The sequence below is a fragment of the Hypanus sabinus genome, chromosome 4, assembly GCF_030144855.1.
Source record: "Hypanus sabinus isolate sHypSab1 chromosome 4, sHypSab1.hap1, whole genome shotgun sequence".
In the NCBI taxonomy this organism is placed as follows: domain Eukaryota; kingdom Metazoa; phylum Chordata; class Chondrichthyes; order Myliobatiformes; family Dasyatidae; genus Hypanus; species Hypanus sabinus.
Window position 1 is genome coordinate 27,475,180 of NC_082709.1, and position 27,551 is coordinate 27,502,730.

General features: G+C 36.5%; 1 protein-coding gene across 6 annotated transcripts in view; it reads right to left on the reverse strand.

Moving 5' to 3' along the window:
• The window catches only part of atf2 (activating transcription factor 2), a 122,527-nt gene that overhangs the window by 3,946 nt on the left and 91,030 nt on the right, over positions 1 to 27,551 (reverse strand). For all 6 annotated transcript variants that reach the window (XM_059966705.1, XM_059966700.1, XM_059966703.1 and 3 more), the window contains 3 exons: positions 17,253 to 17,402; positions 10,766 to 10,966; positions 8,748 to 8,853 (listed from right to left, as the gene is read on the reverse strand). In XM_059966705.1, the coding sequence (XP_059822688.1) occupies positions 8,748 to 8,853; positions 10,766 to 10,966; positions 17,253 to 17,402 (457 nt within the window). The remainder of the gene's footprint in view (positions 1 to 8,747; positions 8,854 to 10,765; positions 10,967 to 17,252; positions 17,403 to 27,551) is intronic.

The window sequence follows — 27,551 nt, forward strand, 5'->3', positions numbered from 1 at the left end:
CCTTCTTTAAAGAACAGGGTTTCCCTCACTCTACTATTGATGCTGCTTTCACTTGCATCTCCTCCATTTCCTGTACATCTGCACTCACTCCATCTTCCAGCCGTCATTACAGCGACGAGTCCCTCTTGTCCTTACCTACCACCTCATCAGCCTCCACATCCAACATATTATCCCCTGCAACTTGATGTGTCCCATTGCACACCAGGTTCTTTGAACCAAGTAGTGTCGTAACACGATAATGAAAGGCATGGGCCAGATTAACCTGGCTTCACCACATGAGCCTATCCGCCATAGCACCTCATACCTCACCACTCAAAGCTCTGCAGCCTTACCTCTCCCAGCCACACATATACATCCACCAGCCCAACACTCAAACCTAATCCTAAAGTCCAAGGGGCAACACCCCTAAAAACTCTTGGTACATCCTGATTAACCCTGGTCACACCCCCAATAACCCTAGGCACACCCCAATTAACCCTGGCCAAACCCCCACAAACCTGATGACCTGTGTCAGGAGGGGCAAGATCCAAGAAAGGCAAATGTTGGACCTGGTTAATAAAGGCGTGGGCCAGATCAAAGTGACAGGGTTACGTGACACTGAATCTCAAGTGACAAGATCAAAAAGCACCAGAGAGCTGATACAACACCAACTCCAAAGAGACCCTGCAAATAAACATGATCTTTACCTCCCTCCCTCCGCAATTCCCTTGTCCATTAATTCACTCCTCCCCATCAATCTTCCTCCAGGCACTTATCCATGGAGGTGGCCTAAGAGCTACACCTGCCCATACACCTTCACCACCCCCTCCATTCAGGCCCTCAAACAGACCTTCCAGGTGAGGCAGCATTTCACCTATGAATCTGTTGGAGTTGTCTACTGTGTCAGGTGACCCCGATATGGCCTCATTTACATTGGTGAGAACCATCGGAAACTGGGGGACCACTTCGTCGAGCACCTCCGCACCATCTGCCACAAGTGGGACTTCTCAGTGGCTAAACATTTTAATTCCCATTCCCATTCCGATGTGTCGATCCATGGCCACCTTTTGTGCCAAGATGAGGCCACCTTCAGGGTGAAGGAGCAACACCTCACATTCCGTCTGGGTACCCTCCAACCCGATGACATGAACATCAATTTCTCCTTCCAGTGAATAAAATTCCTTCTCCTCCCCACCTCCATTCCCCACTCTTGACCTTTTACTTCTCATCTGCCTATTTCTTCCCCTCGGTCCCCTCCTCCTTCCCATGATCCTTTTGTCAACTCTCTCCTCCTATCAGATTCTTTCTTTTCCAGCCCTTAACCTTTTTCACTCACTTAGCTTCACCTATCACCTTCCAGCTAGCCTCTTATGCTTCCCTCCAGCTTTTAATTCAGGCATCTCACCCCTTCCCTCTCAGTTCTGAAGATGGGCCTCAGCTAGAAACATCAACTATATACTCTTTTCCACAGATGTTGCCTGATCTGCTGAGTTCCTCCAGCATTTTGTGGGTATTTCAGCTCTCTCTTGATATTAATGTGAAGTAGTTGGAAATCAGATTTTGTAATATTGGAAAGCTGATATGAAGCTGATGTGCTATTTATTCCATATTTATTTAGTTAACTGCTTTTGTGTTCCTTCGCTGTTGTAGTGGTTTAAATTCAGCCCTTTTGACTATTTATCGATTAGGAGGATCACTAATTCGATAAATACCAACTCTTAGAAAAATTCAAACAATCAAAATGAGAAACATTATAGTATCTTATTTCAAGATGGAAAATAATGATCAGTACACTATGTCCCTCCAGCTAAGTACTTTGTGAAAAGTGAACTGGTTACTACTAAAAAATTTTTTTCAGCTGCCTGTGGTTTTAGAACAGCATCCTCACATCACAACACAATGTAGGACTACCATGCATGGTAATTGTAACAACACAGCACATTATGTTGTTTCTTTAGAGATCACAGAAATTTTCCCCAGAGTAGCCCTGCATGGTGAGTGGTAAAGCTTGCTGTTTTAATAGAACAGTAACTTAATACTTGAATCCACCTGAAAATATCAAGAAACATATAGCTGTTCTCATGGGCAGGTTACATTTGTGGCATTCCACTGGAGGTGCATGGAATGACAAGAGGCTGTTAAGAGTATCAATTTTACCTGTATAATATAGGTGCTTGCTGGACGGTGGCATCAAATATATAAATTATATTCTTTATAAGGATAATTTGCTTTGATAAGAAGATTCCCTTTTAAATGGTAGACCATCAGTACATGAATGGAACACTGAAGACCTTTTTATTTATAGCAAAGATTTCTTCATCTGAGGTTCAACTGCCAACTACTTGCAGCGATGGATGATTACTGTACCTGATTCTAATGATGCACACACAGGAGAATAAGCACTGTTTAGAGTCTAAATGCCACCAGCTGTTCTACAGTTGTAGAAAATTAATTGGATCCAGATTTAAAACTAAAAACCTATACCATATCTAACTCATAATTCAACTAATGACACGCTTCTCTTGCAAACTAAATTAATATTTTCATGAAAACCAGAAGTGTTTAATGCAAGCCAAAAAGCAGATTAATAAAAATGTCTACTGGATAATGGTTTGTAATACATCAAACATCCAATTGAAAATTTGCAAGTTTTTAATTTACAATAGTAAAGAAAATATATGCAAGGCTTCTTAATATGCCTTTTATAATTTAGAAGTTACTATTCACAGTGTAGGTGATTACAACATAATACACAAATATACACATATAATTAACCTATAAATCCAGTCCCATCATATTTTCTTAGACTACTGTATTATTATTTTATGTTACTATTGCTCTTCGGCAAATACCTGAATAGTTAAAAGTTTTAAAATACATATTTTTACATTTTTTTCTCAGTTCAGTTGTTGCATTTGGTATCTGAACATTATGCTGCCCATCAGGAAGACAGTTTATATTTAGGGAAAAATATGTGCACAGTATGCATGCCAGTGTAAGGCTCTATCCGCATCAATAAGAAAACACATGCAGAGCTGTCAGGTTGTAGCAATGACTGACTAATCTCTATAGCAATCACTGTCAATAGCAAAGGTCTGCAGTTTTCTTGTATAACATACCTCCAGGCTACACTGTAAATCCTGAAACCACTCAACTGATTGTAGATCAAAGGGCTCTGAACTAAGCTCCGGACCTGATAAAATTTGTGTATAAAATCTAGAGAGATGGATAGTTTTTTTTGCCAGCTTGCTTCTTTTTGAATTAATCTTCAATGAATAAAGGCACTTTCAATGCTCCAATTGTTTGTTTTGAATTTTATTTTTTTTTAAATTAAAAAAAAATTAAGCTACATTTACATATAATGGATAATGAACTTCCTCATCTTTGCAAAGTGCAAAATGGCTGCAAAATTCTGTATTAGTGGAAAATGAAGTTTATATAAAAATTGATAAGGTTTATACAGAAACGGTTAATCTGATTGCTACTATTTGTGTGAGTTTATATACTCATTCAGAAAGGTAAGCATTACTGTTATCTATTCATTTGGATGCTTTAATAAAATGGTGTTGTATGGTTAGCCTATATACCTAGACTCCTGCAGTCCATAAGGGGAAGGTGATCTGTGTGTGAAATGGGAAATGGTTTGTAGATTGGTGGCATCTATGTCAAAGAGAGGTAGCAATGTTTCCATGTGTCTGCTGTCCATTATTGTTTGATAGAGGTCATGGGTTAGGAGGTGCTTGCAAAGAAACATTCTCCAGTTGCTTCCTGCAAATAAATTGCACTGCAGTTGAAGTACATTGTTGGTGAAAGAATTCAAATCTGTACAGGTTTACTATCACAGGCATATACCGTGAAATTTAACTTTGCTGCAGCAGTACAATGCAATACATGGTAACAGAAAGCAAAAAGAAAACAAAGTTACAGTCTATATTTATATTATCTAGTTAAATTAAATAAATAGTGCAGAAAATAATAGGAAATTAAAATAAAGTAGTGAGGTAGTGTTCATGGGTTCAATGTCCATTATGAAATCAGATGGAAGAAGCTGTTCTTGAATCATTTATTACATGCCTTTAAGCTCCTGAGCCTCCTTCCTGATGGTAGCAATGAGAAGAGGACATGTCCTAGGTGGTGGAGGCTCTTAATGATGGATGCCACCTTTCTGAGACACCGCTCCTTGAAGATGTCTTGGATACTACAGATGCTGGTGCCCATGATGGAGCTGGCCCATTTTACAACTCTCTGCAGCTAACTTGATCCTGTGCAGTAGGCTCTCCATACCAGATGGTGATGCAGCCAGTTAGAATGTTCTCCATGGTACATCTGTAGAAATTTGTGTTTTTTTTGTCATACCAAATATCCTCAATTTCCTAAAGAAGTATTCTTTAAACTGCATCAATATATGGACATTTCTAATTGGGTCAAATTTTCTGAGTGCCCTGCATTCATCTGTTCAATTGGACATATTACATCACCAGAGATGTTCAGGTGATGAAGGAACATAGGAAAGTCGGAGGAGAATGACACAGAATATCAAATCTCTGCCCTGTTTCAACAGCCATGGCATTTATGTGGCAAGTCTGTCTCAGATTCACATCAACTGTAAAGTCCCAGAATATTAAACACACAGGATTCAGTTACAGTAATGCCACATAACGTCAATGTCAAGCAAAGCTAGATGAACTCTTTTTGAGAAGGCCACTTAGTTGGCTTTTGTGTGGTGTGAATACTACTTGTCATTTATCAACCCAGACCTTTATGTTAAACATCCTAACATAGATGACCTTGTCACAAGAGGAACTGTGCATGGAAATGAACACTCATCAACAAACCAATCACTACTGACAACAGAACGGAGGGCAAGTCATTGATGAAATAGCTATAGTAGTACAGCCCAGAATGTTACCTGGAAGAACGCTTGGACTGAAAATCAGAAGCTGAAATGATTGCCCTCCAACAACTACAAATATTTTTCTGTTCCCCATGCATAACTGCAGCCAGTAAAGGGTGCAAATCCTAATATCTTCTACTTGAACTCCATGGTGCCAAACTTAGTTGAATTTTACCCTAATGTAAAAGGCACACCTCATCTTTGGAATTAAGCTCTTTTTTTTATATTTAAACCAAACTGTAATAGACAATAGACAATAGGTGCAGAAGTAGACCATTTGGCCCCTCGAGTCTGCACCGCCATTCTGAGATCATGGCTGATCATTCACTATCAATGCCCAGTCCCTGCCTTGTCCCCATATCCCCTGATTCCCCTATCCATCAGATATCTATCCAGCTCCTTCTTGAAAGCATCCAGAGAATTGGCCTCCACCGTCTTCCGAGGCAGTGCATTCCACACCTCCACAACTCTCTGGGAGAAGAAGCTCTTCCTCAACTCTGTTTTAAATAACTGACCTCTTATTCGCAATCCATGCCCTCTGGTACTGGACTCTCCCAACATCTGGAACATATTTCCTGCCTCAATCCTATCAAATCCTTTAATTATCTTAAACGTTTCAATCAGATCCCCTCTCAATCTCCTCAATTCCAGCGTGTACAAGCCCAATCTCTCCAATCTCTCTGCGTAAGACAGCCCTGCCATCCCAGGAATCAACCTAGTGAATCTACGCTGCACTTCCTCAATTGCCAGAATGTCCTTCCTTAAACCTGGAGACCAAAACTGTACACAATATTCCAGGTGTGGTCTCACCAGGGCCCTGTACAAATGCAAAAGAACATCCTTGCTCTTGTATTCAATTCCCCTTGTAACAAAGGCCAACATTCCATTTGCCTTCTTCACTGCCTGTTGCACTTGCTCATTCACCTTCATTGACTGGTGAACTAGGACTCCTAGGTCTCTTTGTAAATGTAAGGTTTGTAAATGGAGGTTGGAGTCCTGCAGCCAGACTGGAACCATTGGTGAGTAATTTGTTAGTGTCAACACCAATGTAATAACACCAATGCCAGTTCCTTTCATCACCCCACTGATATTTGAAACTATGCAGAATGTTTTATTGGTGGGAGTAGGCAGTTTAAATGGTTTCGGCATGGACTAGATGGGCCAACGGGCTTGTTCCAGTGCTATACTTCTCTGACTCTATTGGCTAGGCTATATTTACACATTTTCCTCGAGACTGTGCATGTTTGACGAAGTTTACACATTGTTCAATAGAGGCAGATATGCCATCTGCACTGGAACAACTGTAGGTATGGCCAGTGAGGACAGTGTCCAGTGCCCTTGACTACTGACAATACATGCAGTGAATGAAACTGGTCAAACATCTGATTGTGGATGGTGGGAGTATCAGGAGGAGGCAAGGAGCATCAAATATGTACTGTCTGGATGAAGATGGTCAATATCATTTCAGTCATTTTCTGTACAATGTTCATTACATATTTGTGTCCTATTATTATGACTGAACTTGGAAGAACCCCAGCATTCTGATCCAACCTGGGTATAGTCATAGAGTTGTTTGGTTCAGTTCCTGGTGTGATACTCCTTGCAACAAAGTTCACCATCTACCTTGATGATGAAGAAAGAGTGAGAGATATGCTGAGCCCTAGTATCATAAAATTTTATTGCTCCTGATAATTCATAATATTGCATGGATGCCTTAACTTATTCTGATCTGCTAGTCCTGTGTTTAATCTACCAGGTTAGCAAAATTCCTATGACTATGTTAGGCTGGACAGTTTCCTTGGTGTGGTCACAGAACTTGACCTCCTCAGGATTGTGCAGTGGTCACAGCGGCCAATGCTGCCAAACAGAGGTGGATCCGTGACTGGCTGATTGTGTTCAGGGTTAAGACTAAGGAGGTTTGTCCTATCTGTGAGTCCAGTTCAAGTCACAGACTTAATCTGGGGTAGGTATGTGGGATCCTTGGTGGGTCCAAACTAGGAGGCCTGAAAATGGAGCTTAATCTGTTAGCGATGATTTTATTATTACCACACTCGAAGCAACCATGCCCAAGTTCTGCGCACTTGCTATTTGTACTTCCTATACTTGGTGTCCAATAGGCAGTAGGTGATCATTTGCACAAAATCTCCTCGCCACATTGCCAAAGTAAATTTTTTTGGCTTTCTGGGGCACTTCAACCCATCTACTCATATACACGCTGATGGATCTGTTCTGCCCTTTGATGAGAATGTGCCCAGAGATGGTGATGGATAATCAAAACCTGTCTTCTGGGTATGATTCTACATGATCATGCTACGCTGATAGTTAAAAGTCTAGGTGAAAGCTGTTCCACGTCTGTCACAAATCCCTGCATGGCAGAGTAAAGCCTTTTATAGACATACACAGTGCTTTATACATAAAAATGGCCCAATGGACCCTTTGTCATGTCCAATTTTGATCTTTTAGTATAACCAAATTGTTAGACCAAAGTTTTGTTTTACTGAACAATATAGCAGTTTGATATATTGGATATAAAGACTATGGATTAGTTTTATTTGTGACATGCAACATCAAAATATTGAAACATACAATGGAATGCATAATTTGGTTCAAATCAAATCAGCTAGGGTTGTGTTGGGCACATGTCGCCATGCTTCTGGCACTAACATAGCATGCCCACGGAGGTGACCTGTGAGCTAACTACAATGATGCGCATTAGTCAGACTAGTTAAGGACAACCAGCTTCCCTTCCTGAAGGATTCTAATAAATCAAATGGATAAATGCTACATGGTTGTTTATAACAATAACATCATTTTATCCCATGTTTGTAATTTTAATTATGAACTAAATTCATATAAAAGTGTTATTGAAAGGTTTAGACTCACCAGATTTTATTCCAGTCTGCTGGAACACTAGGCCAACAACTACAACAACTATGCTTATATTTGAAAGACAATAAACAAAAGCTCTGTGACCCCATCAATTCATTCTTGCTCAAAGTAATAAGGGAAGAAGGAAGAAATACATACTGCTCTTAATAACTTAAACAAATCTTAACCATGAAACAAAATAATATTTGTTTGAAATTATCCAAAAATATGAAAACACTGCAATATAAATTCCTGGAACCCATAGATAGAAGAGACTACAGATCCTGGATTCTGGAGTTTAAAACAAACTGTTGGAGGAACTTAAAGATCAAGCTGCATCCAAGGGTAAAGAAATTGTCAATGTTTTGAGCCAGGACACGGAATCAGACGTAATAGTACTTCTTTTAGTACAGTGTTTTGTTTTTAAAAACTATTGAATCTAAAGCTTTTACTAAATTTAACTGTCAAGTAAAATGGAAGGAAGTATGACTGAAAATATATTTATAATCCCCATGGTGATCCTGAAAGAAGTGTAACATTTTATTCTAACTTTATGGATTGATCAAGCTTGAACAGTTTCATTCAATTAGTGAGCTTAGTCCTATACACTCAATCAAACTTTAATTTTAGAAAACAGGAATACAAAAAGAGCCAGATCCTGAGCCATTTCAGATATTTAAAAATTGTCTTGGTGCCTAACATGCACAGGAGAAGACAAAAAGAATGGAATTTATAGCAACTATAGTTAAATTAAAACAATTTCTCAAGATAAAATTAAATGCAACTTTATTCATAATGGGTGGACTAAATGAACACCATCCAAACTTTACAGACACAGATGAATATTTACAGAGGCATGCATTTATAGATGCACTACAATAACCTTTTGGAATTTCTTATACTTTACTTTAAATACCAACTACACTTCCTTGTAACTGCCAACTTAGTTCATTTCAGCGGTTTCATTTCAATAGCCTGGGGATATAGGTAATGGAACATTACTCACTGTGATAGCCAGATTTCTTCTGCATGGCTGTTACAGGGCAATCTTTATGAGCCAGAAGTAGCTGCTTCAGCTGAGCCACTTCATTTCTCAGCAGGGTAACTTCATTCTAAGGAACAAAGAAAAACTTTTACAAAAAAGCATCAGCACTACCTTAGGCATCACAAGAGGGGGGCAAGATTTGAATATTCTCAGCTTTTTCCAAGTAGATGAATGTGGCATTATTCAACTGCAGTCATATTGTAAACAGGTTTGTCTTCTAGTTTAGCTCAGTGAAACTTGTTCTAATTTGGAGTCTAAAGGTTTTGCCTGCACAAACCATTCCAAAGTCAATCTATTCTGAATGTTACAATATACCATGCAGTCAGCTGCACTGTCAAAATCCCACCATGTTCATCTCAAATTCAGGAGGATTTGAAACTATCTTCTTAATGAGCTCCTATGAACAGCGCAGTATTTAGAAAACACATCTTTACAGCAAGTCTCACATCAACTAATAAACTACTGTGATCATAAACAGTAACCATAGGTAAGTAATTATACAATATACAGGTATGGATTTTGCTTGAATTAAATTACTATTTAGTGGAAAAATATGCAAGATGATCAGCATAGATTTTTGCTCAATTGTATAACTGGTAGTTTTGCTTCATTGTATTTAACTGAAATTCACATTCACTTTTTAGTTTGAAGTAAATTTGAACTGTAGCACAATCCAGATGCCAAAGCATAGTTTTAACCACCTGAATGACATGCAAAGGAATAGTATATAGACTAGCAGAAGAGTAGACTTCCAAAAGTATGTATGAGCTCTTTGCTACCCAAATGTTATTTAGTGGTCCATGCTTTGGCCTTTGAGAGTATTAACAAGAATTTTAGAAATATATACAAATTTTTATATAAGGTTCTACTTTATCCCTATCAGCTATTCTCTACTACTACAACAATCATGTGTTTAGCACAGTGAGTAGAGCATAAAAGGCTCTAAGAGCATGTGCATGAAAGCTCTATGTTCTTTGCTCCTCTGAATGTAGTGTGAAAAATACCATCTTTTGTTAAGTAGTAAAAAGACAACCACATTTTTCTCTCTAATAAGGAGTTGGAGTATTGGATCAAACATAACGCAAAGAAAAAAAGCAGTGACTGAATCATTTGCATTCATATTGGTGCATTCAGAAAAAAGCAAAACGAAGAACACGTGTTGGAGTAAAAGTAGAATGTGAACAAAGAGAAGGAAGAATAAATTCAAATACCAATAATACCAAAGAATCAATGATACTTAGCATTTAGGTTTAGTTCAATTAAACAATTAGATGTTATTCAAGATCAGAGATAATTATAGTTTCAAATGAATATGAATCTGGGATTTGCAATTAAACGCTAACATTGAAACGATCAAAAGCCCAAGATTTTGCTATTATCCCTATCACACAACTTGATAAAACAGAAATGGCCAGGCAACATAAACCATTAAATGCTGCACTGTAACAATGTCCAAGAGAGCCTTCCACGCGTATTTGACTAGTTTAGAACAATGTAAAAGCAATGATACTTAATTATAACCTACTGCACCAATCATCTGTGTTTGAATGTCAGCTAAGGAATTATAAAAGAACCTCAAGATTGATTAATGGATCCGTACAAAGTACAGTTTAATTATTTTTTTGACATTCAATTTTCAGTAAAAGACATAATGGGTGGCATGCTTAACGGCTTTGCTTCTGGCTAAGATACAAAGGAGAACTGAGAAGTTAATGCATTTTTGAAAATCCATTAATATCAGTTCAAGTGGAGCCTACAAGTCTCCACATAAAGAGAGCTCACACCAAACAATTTGTTCAACATTTGAAACTAAAATCATACTGTTATTAAGGCTTGTATCAATTCCCTGTTCAACAAATTGGCTTTTCAAAGCAACATGCCAGTGGGGAAGTGTAGAAAATGGAAATTCACATTATAATAGTGATAATATTATAGTGAGCTAGTTAATTTCAGTACTAGAAATAAATGTTATAGCCTACCTGTAGTTGTATGTTTGTTGAACTGAGATCCTCTGCCTTCTTTTCAAGAGATTGAACCCACACCTTTCTCTTCTGTCTGCATCTTGAAGCAGCTGCTCGGTTACGCTCTAAAAATTTCCGCCTCTTCTCGTCTGGATCTTCATTCATTGCTCGCCGCCTTCTACCACCACCGCTCGGATGGGTAGGCTGGACTGGGGAGCCCTATAATCAAAGTACCATTTATTCAGCTTACTATAAAATCATTGTTTTTGAAAATTAGACTCTTGACACAAGTATTTTCCAACTTTTTCATTCTTTTTATTTAAATGAGTATCCACTTCTCAATATTAGTTTTCACACAGCTTGCAGGGAAAAAGATATTGACAGGTATAATAATTAAAAACAAAACTTCTAGAAAGCTGAAGAATTCAGAAAATTAATTTTTCTTTATTTCAGGGGCTGCTTTTTAGTTGTAACATTTTATTTTATTCTGCTACTTATAACATAAAAATGACCCCTTTGTGAAGCAAAATCTGTTCATAAATATCAACACAAGGAACAGTATCATCAAAGTCCCTCTGATGACTTAATTGGTAACTTCATATAGAATTGAGCAATAAAGACCAGATATGTCCCTTGATAAAAGTAATATTTATTTCTGAAACTGCAAAGGTCATGATTAGCATAAATTCTGTAAATCTATATTTTAGACAGCCAGTATATTTAACAAGTTTTCATCAGTTTTATTCTCGATAGGTGCTGAGTTATGATTCTATATGGATTCAGGTAGAGTGCATGTTTGCTCAGTATTCCTGAGGAAAGTGATAAAGGTGGACAACATTAGTCAAGTTCTTCTGTCCGAGAATACTGTAGTAAACTCAGTGAAAATGCATTGATGTAGATGTTGCAAGAGAAAGTACTAGTCTGGAATGTGACCCTAAGCTCACTGACAATTTCTGGAAAAACAAGATTAGCTTTATCTGTCACATGTGCATTGAAATGCATCATTTTGGGTCAATGACCGGCACAGTTTGAGGATTGTGCTGGGGCTACCTGCACAAGTTGCCACATATCTGTCAGCAACACAGCATGCCCACAACTCACTAAACCCGAATCTTATGTCTTTGGGATCTGGAAGGAAACCCACACGGTCACGGGAAGTACATATGAACACATTACATAGACAGTGATGGGAATCGAACCCTGATCAATGACTGCAAGCAATGTAAAGCAATTGCACCAACAGCTATGCTACCTTGCTGCCCACAAATTTTGATGGGTAAAAAAGAGTTCTTGTCATCACTGGTAGTTCACACAGCAGCTATGATGATAGATGGAAAATCAGCTAACAATAGTATGTTTCAATACAACGTTCTTCCATGTACTCAATGTAATTTTAATTGCCACTGTCAGCTGTTGTCTGGTTACTTAGATCAGTGCTGAAGCAGGTTTTCTGATTCTCAACTTTCAACATTCTTACATTTACACTTGATAACACAGGACAACCTCAATTTAACACAGGTGTTAAGGGAGAATTTTAACATTTGACTTATAAAGTTGCTATGTTATGTCAAACTAACATTACCCAATTTCTACCTCGAGGGGGACATAATAATATTCATGTTTTAGTCAACCCCACCCCCCAACATAACAAACATGACGTTTGCACTGTATTTAATAAAATCCAGTATACACCATTCCATCCAAATGGTTTTAGTTTGACCTCCACACAATAATTAATTTGCTTCTACTTTCCAATGTTTTTTATTTGCACTAGATGGCACTGTACTGTGCATTAGAACATAGTTCATTATTGCCAAAAAAGGAAAACAAAATTATACATTTTCTGTTTTTGTCTGTAAAAGTCCTGCTAAACTTCACATATAACTGGGCACATAGGGATTTCAGTTCAAAATTAAGTTATTCTTGCATAATGATAGGGAAGGCATATATATATGGCGACTTTGACTTAATTTTATTTAAGTTAACAAAAAGACCAAAAGTATTAGCAATATTAGTTATTGCTACTTAAGTAAAAATACTCATCGTATCCTGCTTAAAAATATGATGCAAGCATTTTTCAATTAGATTCACGCAAATATACAGAATAGAAATGTTAATGAACTAAAGAGGCTGAAACTTAGTGTGTTTAAATACAGTACATTAATCTTAGACAGTGGGAAGATGCTGAATAAAGCCATGCAAAAATCAATTAAAGATCATTCAACTAGAAGCAGAAATGTAAAGGCATTAACTTACACGCTACTGACTAATAAATATTAAGAGGATTGGCATGGGAATAGAATGATTACGATCCAAAGGGGATCATCTCGTGAAGGCAGTGTGTGGGGCTAAGGTTTAAACAATTATGAGCTTTCAGGATCTGACTTCAGTAGTGAAAAGAACACAGATGAACCTCTCTACATCCCCCTTGAACAGCTCCCAATGCTTTGATGATTTTCCTTCAGGAACAAATTCCTTTATCATGCCTTGCTTCTTAATACTGTTATTTCCTCAACTGAAAACCTTGAGCACCTTAGCATATTTGTTATAAACTAAGTTCACGCTGGCTCCATGTACAGCGAGCCCATCAGTCTTAATCTCCTGGATCTTATCCCCCATAGCCCAGCAACCTTTTCTCTCTCATATTTCCACCAACTTTATTCTTTTGCCACATACCAACAAGAAACAATTAACAATGGCCAACTAACTGACATATCAGCACTTTTGGGTATGTGATAAAACCAATGAAACTAGATTGACCATATTACTTATGATCCTCACCACCAGGAGCCCTTCCCAACTGGCCAATTTCATCTAATTTCTTTCAATAAAACTTGTCCCTCTGTTACAAATTCCTTCATTCCTACACCCTTTTAAGCCATAGGAGTGTGAGACAACACTGCTTTCAACCTTACAGATGCACTGAATTGACGTTAGCAAAGATAACAAAGATCCATGTTGGGGTTATAAACTATAGCATGTTTTTAAATTATATTACAAGGAGAGGCTAAAGAAATTCTGACCTTTATATTGAAAGGTTAAGGGGAAGTAATTCAAAAATAAAAATGGGTTTGTAAGAGAATTGGGAACGAGAAACATGTAATGAGTGTGTATAAATGCAAGTCATTTCCTGATAGAGTAAATAAAGAGATTTTATTTTTTAAAAAAAAAGGATTTTCATGAAAACAGTTTTGGGAGATAGACATCCTATCAGATATGGTGCTAGAAGCAAAATCCAGAATAGATCTTAAAAGGAATTTGAAAAAAGGTAAAAAAAAACAGTATTAATGAAATAAAGTAAACGGTTTTAAGCACATTACACTTTCAGTTGGTCATAATGAGTTTGGTTTAGTGATTAACTTCATTCTGCTCTGCGACGTCACCGGTGCCAAGCTGCATGGGTCCTAGTGCCCTTCCCTTGGACAACATTGGTGGTGTGGAGAGGGGAAGGCCTGCAGTTTGGGCAACTGCCGGTCAGTCCGATACAACCCTGCCCAGGCCTGCGCCCTGGAAACTCCAGGCACAGATCCATGGACTCTCGAGACCGACGGATGCCACCACTCTCTCTCTGCTTCAGAAAATAACTATTGTTTTGTTTTCTTGCACGTTTTCTCCCCCCAGCATTTTAGGGACTTACAAAATTAGATTTCTTAATTAACCTGGGGAATAGGATCTAATCCATTCAGCATGTAGGTTATAAAACTGTAAATAAGGCACATATATCATTATTTCACAAAAAACTTTCTCTTTCTTCTTCCTTTTCCCCACTCCACATAAACCTACTAGTCAAGTCATCCATAGAGAAATCCTATTAGTTTTCTCCAGTCTATGAAATGCCAGTAGTAAAAGTCAACGGCACTCAAAATATAAGCGGCTCTGAATTTTGTTGGATTTGCCATAGAATGTTGAAAAGTGTTAGAGATCAGTACCTGCAGCTGCTCTGACCAAAACTTTCAAATTATCTTTGATTATGCAGAAAGACTAGGTCATGAAGGTTATGAATATATTAGGGTTTTTAAGTAATGTTAATGAATAAATAACCTTAATCAGACTAATATTTGCTTTGGCTAATCCTCCAGAGTCCATTATATAGGTGAAATTTATTCTCAAAATGACATGGGTTAACTAAATTACTATGAATTTGTAAAAGACATGACCATTTGATAAATCTATTAAGAGATGCTTAAAAAGAGATGTTATGGCTATGGATTTTTTTCAAAGGTTGTTTTATATCACGAGGCATTGAAGAATTTTTGTTAAAATTAGGGATCCAATACTAAAATGAAAACCTAAAAAAAAATGTGCAGATCTGATGTTGGGTAAATGACACTTAGTGCAGCTGTAAACCAAATGTTTGAAATGGACAGTAATGAATGTCCCATATAGTTAATCTCCTATAGTGATGCACACAGGAGAGAAGATGAAAAGTACCATTCAGATAAAGCAACATTAGATAAATGGAATAGATCTCTGATGTAATTTAGATCCAGCTGTAGTATTTCCATTACACATGTGGACAACAGATTTGCTGATTACACAAGAAATTCATCTCATACTCCGTGGTGATGTTGGATTGTGGAAAGAGGCGGCAGTGGTGAATTAATTACATCATGTCAAATTTACTGTCCACTTTTAATAGAAACTGCCAATGAAAGTTCCTCTTACTATAACCATACTTCAGTATGAAGATAACAACAGTGCAAACGCTACAAATATTGTAAGTGTGATTAACTGAAGACTTAACTTTCATAAAAATGTAGACAATGGATTGGGAAGACTAATGTTAGCTAAAATTTCACTTCTGAGCTTCATCTGCGAGGAGCAAAACTAGAGATCTAAACTGACTACCACTTATAGATATTTGTTTTTCCCCACCCCCTAATTCATCATTGGGGATTTCATCTGAAATTTCTATTCTTTTATGATCATGACTATTGAAAATCGTATCTGAAATTCAATGGGAAAATGAGCTGATAGTTTTCAGAAGGAAGAACATGAAAATATGTAATCTATATTTCATATATATAATTTAAATTATATTAAGATTGTATAAAATTCATATTAAATGTTTTATAAATTATATTACATATAAACCCTACTGTAATGAATGTTATACGTAAATAAGGCAGTAGGCTAGCATTGTGATTAGCATAACACCAGCGACTCGGGCTCAATTTTACCTGTAAGGAGTTTATTCTGTGACTGCATGGGTTAATTGGTCACATGGATATAATTAGGTGGTGAAAGCTTGTTTGGTCAGAAGGGCCTGTACCTTGCCATGTCTCTAAATAAAAATAAGTAAATTGTAAAACTTCACATGGAATAGAAGAACACAACATGAAGTTGGAATCTTCAGACATTATGGTTGAGGAAAGGCTGATATAATTTAAAAATAATCACAGGTAAACCAGGTAAAAATAATATAAATGTTAAGAACAATTTTCCCTAAATAATTAAGGTAATTAGTTATTTTCTAATGTTCATGTGATTTAAAACATAGTTTTGCACAATAGTGTGCTGACTTGCCATTAATGAAAACAGCAGTCCAGGCCTGAAAAGATGAAAAAGTGCTTCCCCCTGCCCATTTTCTATCCTCCTTTTCAACCATTCACCTAATACCTTAATTATCATCATCATCACAACATCATCCCATCCCTAAAATCTCGAGAGTTAAAAGAGCCATGCTGTTGCACATATCAGGACACAATGCATTTTTGTGTCAATCTAATTAAAGAAGGATAAACTTAAAAAAAACTTAAGGTTTCAATGAAATAAGTATGTTAACAAATTCTCCAATGAAGAGTAATAATCAGAAATGGAACATAACATTGGATTCTTGAGACAAAGCAGTAGTATAAAAAGTGAAGGGAGTTATGATGAAACTATAGAATATTTTACAGCATCCTTTCCTGTTTCCTGAAACATTCTAGCTGGCAGCAGTCCTGAGAAGAGCCACGAGCACTCTTCCTAGCATTAAAAGTCTCACTGCTATAGAAACACTAGGGAAAAGGCTTTAACATCATTACAAGAACAGTCATGGCAACATGTTTAAATTACTATATGGTATGTGAAAGAATCATCAAGAATGGGATTTCGCACAAAGAATAAATATGTTCAAAATCAATCCCCCAAGGGCATGCATGGTAAATAAAAACACTCAGAATGCTTAAGAATCTTATGAATATTACAATGACAGGACCTGTAGAGGCATTCAGAATGGAAAAAAATTATGGCTGGCCAAATATTCTCCTTCATTTATGATGAACTTGTCCTTTGTTTAAAAAAATCTGTTTCTAGAAGTGCAAGTAATCTTAACTGCAGTGCAATTACCCTTCTTAATGTGATAAAAATTACAAAACTGTCAAGATAACCATGTGTACATCTTATATGAAAATTCGTGTCTTTTAACATTAGACATAGATGCATCTTTTTTGGTTTGATACAGAGTTACAAATAAGCCATGCTCACATTTCACATTTTGATGCATTATTGTTATGTTACATACCACTGGTTGAGTAGTGGATGTTGCAGCCTGCTGAAGTGACTGAGAATGAGTTTCCTTTGTCCTGATCCTCACAGTCCCACTTGTTTGACCAATGGCATTATTACCATTAGTAACCTGAGGAAGCTGTTGTGTTAAAGCTGCCTTCAGTCGCTGTGGGGAAAAAACAGCAGTTTCACTGGTATGCCAAAGTATCAAGTAATATCCAAGAGAATATACAAATACATGAAATCTGTATCTGTACAGACACTAGGGCAGACTTGTAAATGTAAACTGAAAGTACAAACTGTTTAAGTTCCTTATTAGTAATACAGTTCTTTTGTGAAAAGTGTCTCTGTTGAAACTTAAAACATGGTATTAAAAAAAATCTACCCAAAATGGAATCTGAAAAATTTTATGCATCAGATAAAGTACCATTATCAGTCAGGCCGATCTATTACTGCTGGTTCATCAAATTTAGATGTAAATGGAGGAAAAAGTATTTCATGGACTGCTCTTCTTCTCGCCCAAAGTAACATTGACAGTGGACATAAAGACAAATATGTCAACTCTATTTAGATAAAGATGACTTTTGTGATAGCAAAATTCATCAGAAGAAGTTGGAGCAAATATGGGAGCACTAGTAGAAAATCTGGACCTTCAGCTTGTTCTACCATTCAGTGAGATCATGGCTGATACATAACCAAATCTAATTTGGCCCTTAATAAACTTAGTTAAATTTAAAATTTGATAGATTTTAAATAAAGGTATTTATCAATTATCTGAAATGTTCTACACATGAAATTCACATCAGTGCTTCAAGTTTCACATCCTAAAAAGCCTCTGCATTTTAGAACAAGATCTCCTGCCCTAGTTTCCCTCGATCCTATTTATTCAAACAAATATCTTCAAGGTTTTGCTCAGTTATCCCTTAGGTATTTAAATTGCATGGAATGCAAACTAGTTTGTGTAATCTGTAATTTTAAGTTATTATTCTTGTGCATTAAGTCACTCCTTTCAAAACCTGGTGCACAGAGTTACATGAAGTACCATCAAGCAAGGACTACACTGCTATATCATAACTTTTATTTCCTTTTATCCTAGTCCTCTCGACTAAGAACAAAGTATTTGTTAGCCTTCTTCATTATTCATGTAGCTGTCCACGACATTTTAATGATCAATTCTTGTGGAACCTACGTGGCTAGATTTCCAATGTTTCTCACATTTTCTAGATTTGAAACTACATGGTCCTGTTCTTAATTCCAATGTAGTGCCTTCATTCCTACCTGCAATGAAATCTGTTTGCTACATTTTTGCCTATTTACTTAATTTACTAAAATTAAATTGTAAATCAATGGTTTCTCTTGCATCATTCACAATATCGCCTTCCTTTATGCTATCAACATATTTGGATACAAGCTTAAGAAGTCATCAGGTAAATTAATTGAGGTTCCAATACAAACCTGGAAAATCAAGTGAAAACCTGCTTACTTTAGTATCTATTCAAAATTCAAATTCCCTATCTCCAATTTTTCAGTCAATAATTCACCTTCCATCTTTAATGAATAGTCTCTTTTGAGAGACTTTACTGAATGCTGTCATTCAAAGATATTTCTTATCTACTACTTAGTCACCTCTTCAAGTGATACAACAAAGTTTCACGGCATGAATACTTTTTAAAAATTCAGACTGGCTTTCTTTGACCAGCTAACAAGTTTCAGGTGTTCAGTTACTCTAACCTTAATTATAAACTCAGATAATGGGGATTCGGCTAATTGGTCTGTAATTCCCTGGTTATCACTTTTTCACAGTTCTAAAATAGCGATGTGAAAAATGCAACTTCTAGTCCAAAACAAGTGTTCCCGAATCAAGGGACCTTGTCAGGAAGATGGAAATATTAAATCAGCTATTTATGCTGTATCCCTTTTTTATATATAAAATAGTATAAATTTTATAAGCATCTAAAATGATCCTTTTCAGATTAATTGCAGCCCATAAGTAGATAAGGATTGTTTTCTAAAGGGTATTGGCATTTTTATTTTACAAATCTTTAAAACTAAGATGCTGACTGTTTAAGTATTTAAACATAGAAGATTCTTTCGCCACTTTGAAGTCCAAAAGATAAAATGGCAGGCATAATGGGGTTGAAAACTTAATGCAATTGGCTAAGTTTAGAATGCTTTTCCACGTTATGCACATTTTAAAGTTTTCTTAAGAAAATCTAACTTTTTCCAAGAAGTTCTTCAATATCTGGAGATATTGGTTATCTTCACTTGCCAATAAGATTATTCTGAAACTTATTTTTCAAGTTTTGGATGTCAATAACGATATTTTCACAGTATTCAACAACTGAAATGGGCATAAAACAAATGGGGTTTAATTTTTAAGCATACTAAACACCACATTTATCCTTAACTTTCCCAAATACCTGCACATCATGCAGCATTCTTCAGGCAGAAGAGAGGACCTTTAACAAGTATACTATTTGAAAATCGCTTCAGATAAAATTCATTTTCTTTTCCAATTGAGTATTTATCTTTTGTACAAGTAACATTTTATAACTGATATACAATGAGTATTTTATAAATTCAATATGATGCTCCTTCATCTTCAAGACAGTTTCTTTGAAATTATTTTGCAGGCTTTAAAATAAAAAAAAGAAAAACTTCTGTGAAAATATTTTCTCTATACCAAGACCTTCAGATCTTTTTGCATTGCAACACTTTGTCGTCTCTGCTTAAATAATAACTTAATTTTTAGTTTATCTTTCCAAAGTGGATGATCTCACACTTCCCCATGGAATCAAATGCAAAACACAAATCTTACCTATGACCTTTTACAGACTCTTTGTTATCGCCCTGTAACTTGCTAACTTATGTCTCTTTTCAAAATCACCAATAATAGGGCAACTAAACTTAGTCCCTTCATCTTAATCTATTACACAGATTATTGAGAGTTGAACCTCCAGCACTGATACTCAAGGTATTGGCATATTACATTAACATTTTCTCTCTTCACAGATGCTGTCTAGCCTTCTGAATGTTCTTACTGAGAAAATTCTGCATTGCAAATAAAACTGATTTTAACCATGAAACTGCCAAAATCTATTCCGATGAATCATTGATAGTTAATATAGCTATCATGTAGATGAAACATGCTTTAGCAGATCCTGATTGTAAGCACCAATTTGGATTGATTTTTCTGCAGCAACACTGAGTGATTTGTAAAGTCTCTGACCTTATGCAGATATGGCCATTAGTTTAATTTTAATATTTAAGTTTCATCAGCAAATTATTGTTACGCAAATTTGTTAAACAGCCATCAAAGCAGTCACTTTATGCTTTAACTCAACTGAATAGTCAATTACTTATATTCATATGTACAATATAGTTCTGTTTTTCAGTGCAGTACAGCATCAGCTCTAGCTGAAGCAGCAATCATTACATCTGATGACAGTCTTCAGTAAGCTTCACTGCACTATCGCTGTATTAGCTGTCAACTGCTCATCTGAATATATTTTACCAATTTCATGGTATTCTTTAATTTCATGGATCAAATCAGATTCACATGCAACATAGGATTTCCCCATTCTGATAATATGAACAGCCAATCAAGAATTTTGTCATTAGACTAAAAGGTAGTCAAAATTGAATCAGTATACAGCATTTTATTTAATTATAGTTGTGTCATTTCATTGGAAAGAATTTCAGCTTATGTGAAATGTATCCTGACATGCAGCACAAATTGACAGTAAAAATAAAAACAGTTTTGAACTGTTCATTAATATTTTAAATGCTATTATGAAAAATCCTCATTAAACAAGGATATATTTCATGTTCTTTCCTCATGCTACTTAAAGTATGCAGTGCAAGTACTCTGTTGCAATGCAAGACAAAATATGTTCAGAAAGTAATACTGCCAATCACTGAAATTTTTAACATGTTCGATAATTCATTAATACTAAATAAATTTTCACTGCAGAAATAATGTGGTAAAATTGTTAAAACAGCAACAGAACACAGGAAGTCAACAATGAATGTAGTATCTATTTAACATTTTACCCCAACTTTTTTTCTGATTTCAAAGGAAAAGGAAGAGTAGTATAAACCAGCAGTTGATTCATGTAGGAACCTGTTTTGCCCTGTTGATGGTGATTAATTTTGCAGCTGCCTTGTTTTGTCACTGGATAAATGCAATTGCATAATTAGCTTACAATTCTATATGCAGAAATCTACACAATTTTGTTTAAATTATCATTCAAATAAACTGTTGTCAATGATGCTGGATGGTCAGATTTGTAATCTTCTTACTATCCTCTGCCAATCTCATTGGCTACACTTATTCATATTTGTTCATTTATGAAGCACAATTCCTAAAGGAACTGAAAGCTGTAAAAGGAATATAAGGATATCTCTGTGAACACCTGCTAACACTCACTAATACTTTACTGTCATACCACTGTACATTTTTGACAGCAGCAATATCATGAGTCCTCTCCCAATGGATTATAAAAAAATCATTCTACAATTACAGATTTGAATCATGGAAAATGAAAATCATAAAAATCCCATGACTTGTTCAAAATTTTATGTTCCTGTCAAATTAATTATACTGCAATACAATTTCTAAATATTGTACAGATAAAATATTAAATACTTTGATATTAATATTTGACTGGCTCTACCAAATAAAATATTTTCAAAATAAACTTTGATACAATACTAAAAACATAAGTAATGTGCATAATTACCTCTGCAAATCCTATAATTATCTCCATTACCAGCATTTAAGACTGAACTTGAAATATCACCAAAGTAGATTAGAAAGCAAAACAAGTAAAACAATTATCTTTCAGTGGGGAGAGGAATAGTTTACTACAACATTTTGTGAAAGTTAATCCAAAACTAACTGGTCTGGGTGTGGAAATAATTTAAATTTTACGATTGGTTACTAGTATCAATAACTAAAAATAAAAATACTTGTAAATCAAAACGAACCTATAGAATATATAAATTGTTCTGCAATTATATAATGTTTTCATTTAGGATTACAGGTGGGTTGATTTTTTTTTAAAAGGTATTGGGTAAATAGCTTAATAACTCTTTTGCAATTACTGATGTTATGCATCTTTGCAATCAAAACAACAATGTAAGCAAAATATAATTTTTTGATGAATATATATTCTCATTATCCTGTTTCATTTATGTTTGTTTTTTTTTACTTGTAGTGTCCTAATTAAAAGGAATAGTAGTCACTAAATTACTAGGAAGTGAAACACACATTGTATTTATCTGCTTGTCAAAACATAACTAATGAGAAAGCATGCCAAAGGAAATAGTTCTCATATTTTAATTTACCTCAAAAAGCTTCACAAATGAATATGCCACCATTTTCTTCAGAAAATGAACCTCTTTCTGGTGGTACAAACCTATCTGTCAAGTGAATATGCTCAGTATATAGTTCTCTAAGCAGACAGCTTACAGAACAAGATATTAAGCTTCAGAAACAATTCATGAAAAGTCAAATTCATATTTCATATCTGCCATAAAAACTCATCAGTGTAATAAACCCCCCTTCTCTTGGGTTTTAGCCTACCATCTGCTGCTATATTACTTATCTTTATTTTTCAACTAATTAACAGCATAATCTTCTAAATTCAGCAAGTTAATTATCATTATTGTGGTCTTTGCAGCATCATCAGTCCTTCTGAAGCAGTCTCTCTCCACCCCCAGAGAATGTGTGTAAATGAAGCAGGTTGGGAGAGGGTCTGTTTCCTTGGAGCAGGCTCATTAGGTGTTTGCTGATGAGCTCGGCATGCAGGGAAGCAGGTCACAAGAATTCTGCTGAACATGAGGTTCCATACTGGGCTCAGTCTGCTTAATGTATGTTTTTGAACCTTTGCCAAGCTGCCCTCCATCAGCTCTCACTAGAATGTACCCTACAGCAAACACTGTTGGCTGCCCACTGTGTGCAAAGCAATTCCTCAGTTTGTCACAGGAGTCTTACACAGACTTCTAGGGAAGCAATAGCTGACTATATCTAAGACAATAACAAAACTTTTCCCTAGGCAGCTTAACAGTCACATCTGCTAATGCTAAATCGCCCAATAAAGATAATCAAAAATCTACATTTGTTACAAAGTGTTTATGTAATGTTAAATGTATATCGCTAAATATATACTGTATAAACTAGCAATACAATATTGTTTTCTCTGTAAAGGATTCTTAAACATTACTGCTACCTGTTTTGCTCTCAAAGTGAAAAAATCTTTTAATACGGTATCATGATCAACAGTTGTAAACTTCAAGACTCTGGCTTTTGTAAAACTGCTTCAGATTAATCTTCTTTTCAAACAATACCAAATCTGTTGTCCTGTAACCTTGCCCAAACTTTGACATGTTTTGGTGCTATTTAGCAACAGATGGATTTTAAATTAGATTATCAATGGAATATTTAGGTATTATCACACCTAAGAAATTGAGTTATTCTTTTAGCTCCCCCATCCCAAAGGTCCTGGAAAATTCAAAGTGAAACTGAGATATATACATATTTTATTCCCTAGAGCAATAAACTGGTGAGCATATGAAGCAAACAGCTGCTTGTTTTCCCTAAGGAATCTGGCCAGACAATCACTGCCACTTGGTTTCTTCGTAACTGCTCAAAATATACCTTGACCTCTCATTGGTTGTCCTACAGCCAACCTGGGATGAAACGTTATATTACGACAAAAATTCCATTCCTCGGCCAGCAACCCAATTACTCTCTGTGGTTGCTGTGCTAAACTGGACCATAATATTCACATTTCCTGAACTTTGGTATCACCCCTCCAACACATAATCACCTAATTACACTTCTGGTGCTAACACTGTGCATTTCCACCCAGAGTTCAGCCCATCTTTATGAAGATAATCATTCTGGATGAAATATCATTCCCCACCCACATCTCCTCCACTTCCTGAACATATGCTTTCATCCCACATTCTTGACACCATAACAGTAATAAGAGTTCCTCCTGTCCTTACCTACCATTCCATTAACCTCTGCATCCAGCACATCATCTTCCGCAGCTTCCACCATCTCCACAGAGAAGAAAATAGAAATCTATAGCACGTTGCAGGTCCTTCAGCCTTCAATGTTGTGCCAACCATGCAACCTACTCTAGAAGCTGTCTAGAATTTTCCTACCGCATAGCCCTCTATTTGTCTAAGCTCCAAGTACCTATCTAACAGTCTCTTAAAGAAAGACCCTATTGTATCCGCCTCTACCACTGTCGCTGGCAGTACATTCCATGCATCCACCACTCTCTGACATCTCCCCTGTACCTACTTTCAAGCACCTTAAAACTATGCTCCCTCATGTTAGTCACTTTAGCCCTGGAAAAAAACACTAGCTGTCCACACAATCAATGCCTCACATCCTCTTATACACCTCTAAAAGCATTCAACCACTTGGAAGTTTTCATGTTTTATTGGTTTTATAGCATTGAATCACAGTGGATTTAATATGGCTTTTCTGACATTGACTAACAGAAAAAAACTCTTTCGTATCAAAGTGAAAACAAATTTCTACAATTGGTCTAAATTTGTAACAATTAGTAAACACAAAATAATTGATTGCATTATTACTCACCCCCTTCAACTCAGTATTTAGTCGAGGTACCTTTGGCATCACTTACAGCCTTGAGTCTGTATGGATAGGTCTCTTTCACCTTTGCACATCTGGACACTGCAACTTTTCCCCATATTATTTTACAAAACTCCTCAAACTCTATCAGGTTGTATGGGGATTGTAAGTGAACAGGTCTTTTCCAGTTCAGCCACAGATTCTCAATTAAGTTGAGGTCTGGACTCTGACCAGGCACTCTAGGACATTAACTTCGCTGTTTTTTAAACCATTCCTGTGTAGCTCTGGCTTTATCTTTGGGGTCATTGTTTGGTTGAAAAGCAAATCTTCTCCCAAGTCGCAGTTCTCTTGCAATCAGGTTTTCCTCCAGGATTTCCCTGTATTTTGCTGCATTCATTTTACCCTCTACCTCCACAAGCCTTCCAGGACCTGTTGCAATGAAACATCTCACAGCATGATGCAGCCACCACCATGTTTCATGGTAGGGCTGCTGTGTTTTTAAATGATGTGCTGTGTTTGGCTTACCAAAAAGCTGATCAGTCTGAGGGCCAAAAATTTTGGTTTCATCAGACCACAGAACCTTCCAGCTGACTTCACAGTCTCCCACATGCCTTCTGACGAACTCTAGTCAAGATTTCATATGAGTATTCTTCAACAGTGGCTTCCCCTTTGACACACCCCCATAAAGCTGCAACAGGTGAAGCACAGGTGGGCAACAGTTGGTGTATGCGTAGTCTCTCCCATTTCAGCCACTGAAGCTCGTAACTCCTCCAGAGCTGTCATAGGTTTCCTGCTGGCCTCCCTCACCAGTCCCCTTCTTGCACGGTCATTCAGTTTTTGTGGGCAGCCTGCTCTAGGCAGATCTACAGCTGTGCCATATTCTTTCCATTTCTTGATGATTGACCTAACTGTACTCCAAGGGATCTCCAGCGACTTACAAAATTTTCTTGATCCGTTTCCTGACTTGTGCTTTTCAATAACCTTTTCGTGGAGTTGCTAGGAGTGTTCTTTTGTTTTCATAGTGTAGTTTTTGCCAGGATACTGACTCACCTTGACTGCACACAAGTGATCTCCTTTAATTATGTGACTTCTGAACCCAACTGGCTGCACCAGTGATAATTTGATGTGTCATATTAAAGAGGGTGAATGAAATCAACTATTTGTGTTTTATATTTGTAATTAATTTAGATTACTTTGTAGAGATTTGTTTTCACTTTGATATAAAAATGTCTTTTTCTGTTGATCAGTGTAAAAAAAAGCCAAATTAAATCCACTGTGATGTAATGTTGGAAAACAATAAAACCTGAAAACTTCCTGAAAACTTCCGGGGGGGGGGGGGGGGTTGAATACTTACTATAGGCACTGTATCTCTCAACCTTCCGCAGGGATCTCTCCCTCGGCGATTCTCTTGTCCATTTTCCCTCCCCACTAATCTCCCTCATGGCACTTATCATGGAAATAGGCCTATGTGTTACAACTGCACTTAGGCAGTGCTACAAGAGCCCCAAGCAGTCTTTTGAGTGTTTTCATGAGAAGTAGTTACCTTTATTCTTTCATTTATTTTTGCTGAGGATAAACTAACCAGCATTCATCAGCAGAGGACAACCAAGGGGAGAGTTTCTGTTGCCTCACAAAGCAACAGTACTGGGAGGCAGTGGTGAGAAGGTGTACTGCGAGACACAGGAAATACTTTACAATCAACTGAATATCTGTTGGGCACAGACTCGCCATCAATGAATAGTTTCATCATCTAGCTTAACTGCATTGTAAAATTCAAAACTTAGCTTCCTATAAGGAGCCTGTTCAACATGGGGAGTAAGATACCGTGCAAAACCCAAGGAAGTGCCTACAAAAATGCCAGGAAAAATGGTAATTCAGAGGTCAGAAACAGAAACATGGAAATGTGGAAAAAACAAGAGGAGACAAAGAAAATATTAAACATTTCATAAAGAAATAAGAAATTGAAAGTAGTATACAGACTGATAAAAGCATTTCTTAAAATATATTTAGAACACCAGTGTGGTTAAAGACAGACAGGTGACATTTTAATAAACAAGATGGCAGAATTTGAAATGAATACTTTGTTTCCAGTTTCACAGTACACAAAAGGATAAAACAGCAGACACAGAAAGGAAATTAAAAATAAATCAAGGGAGGGAACTTACTGGATTCAATATAAGTAATAAAAGAATAATGGAGAAACTAATGGGATTTAAAATAGATAAATCTCTAGGACCTGACCATTTTCACCTCAGGGTATCAAAAGCAGATGAAGGAATTGCAGATGGATTAGTCATAATCATTCAAAGCTCTTGATTCAGGAATTATGCTGAAATGCCATTACCATTTTATCTTCAAGAATGGTGGGAGAGAAAATAATAGCTTTACACCAGTCTGGTGTATTTAGGATAAGTTTGGGAAGAGTGACGAGAACAAGAAATTGCTGAACAAAGAGAGACAATTTAGCTGTAAGTGCAGCTCACAACAGCACATAGCAGTACAGGACAGAATAAGGCCATTTATCCCTCTGAGAAAAATTTCACTTTTCTATCCCAAAGTATTTCTCATTAAATACTTGGCCACTTTTCTGCTGTAAACTATGTGTTCCAGATCAGAGCAAATAGCTATCAAGAAAAGTAAGTTTCCTTATCCCACGTTTGCCTATCTGTGGATACTGATCTTTCTGCCGCTAAAGTGTCT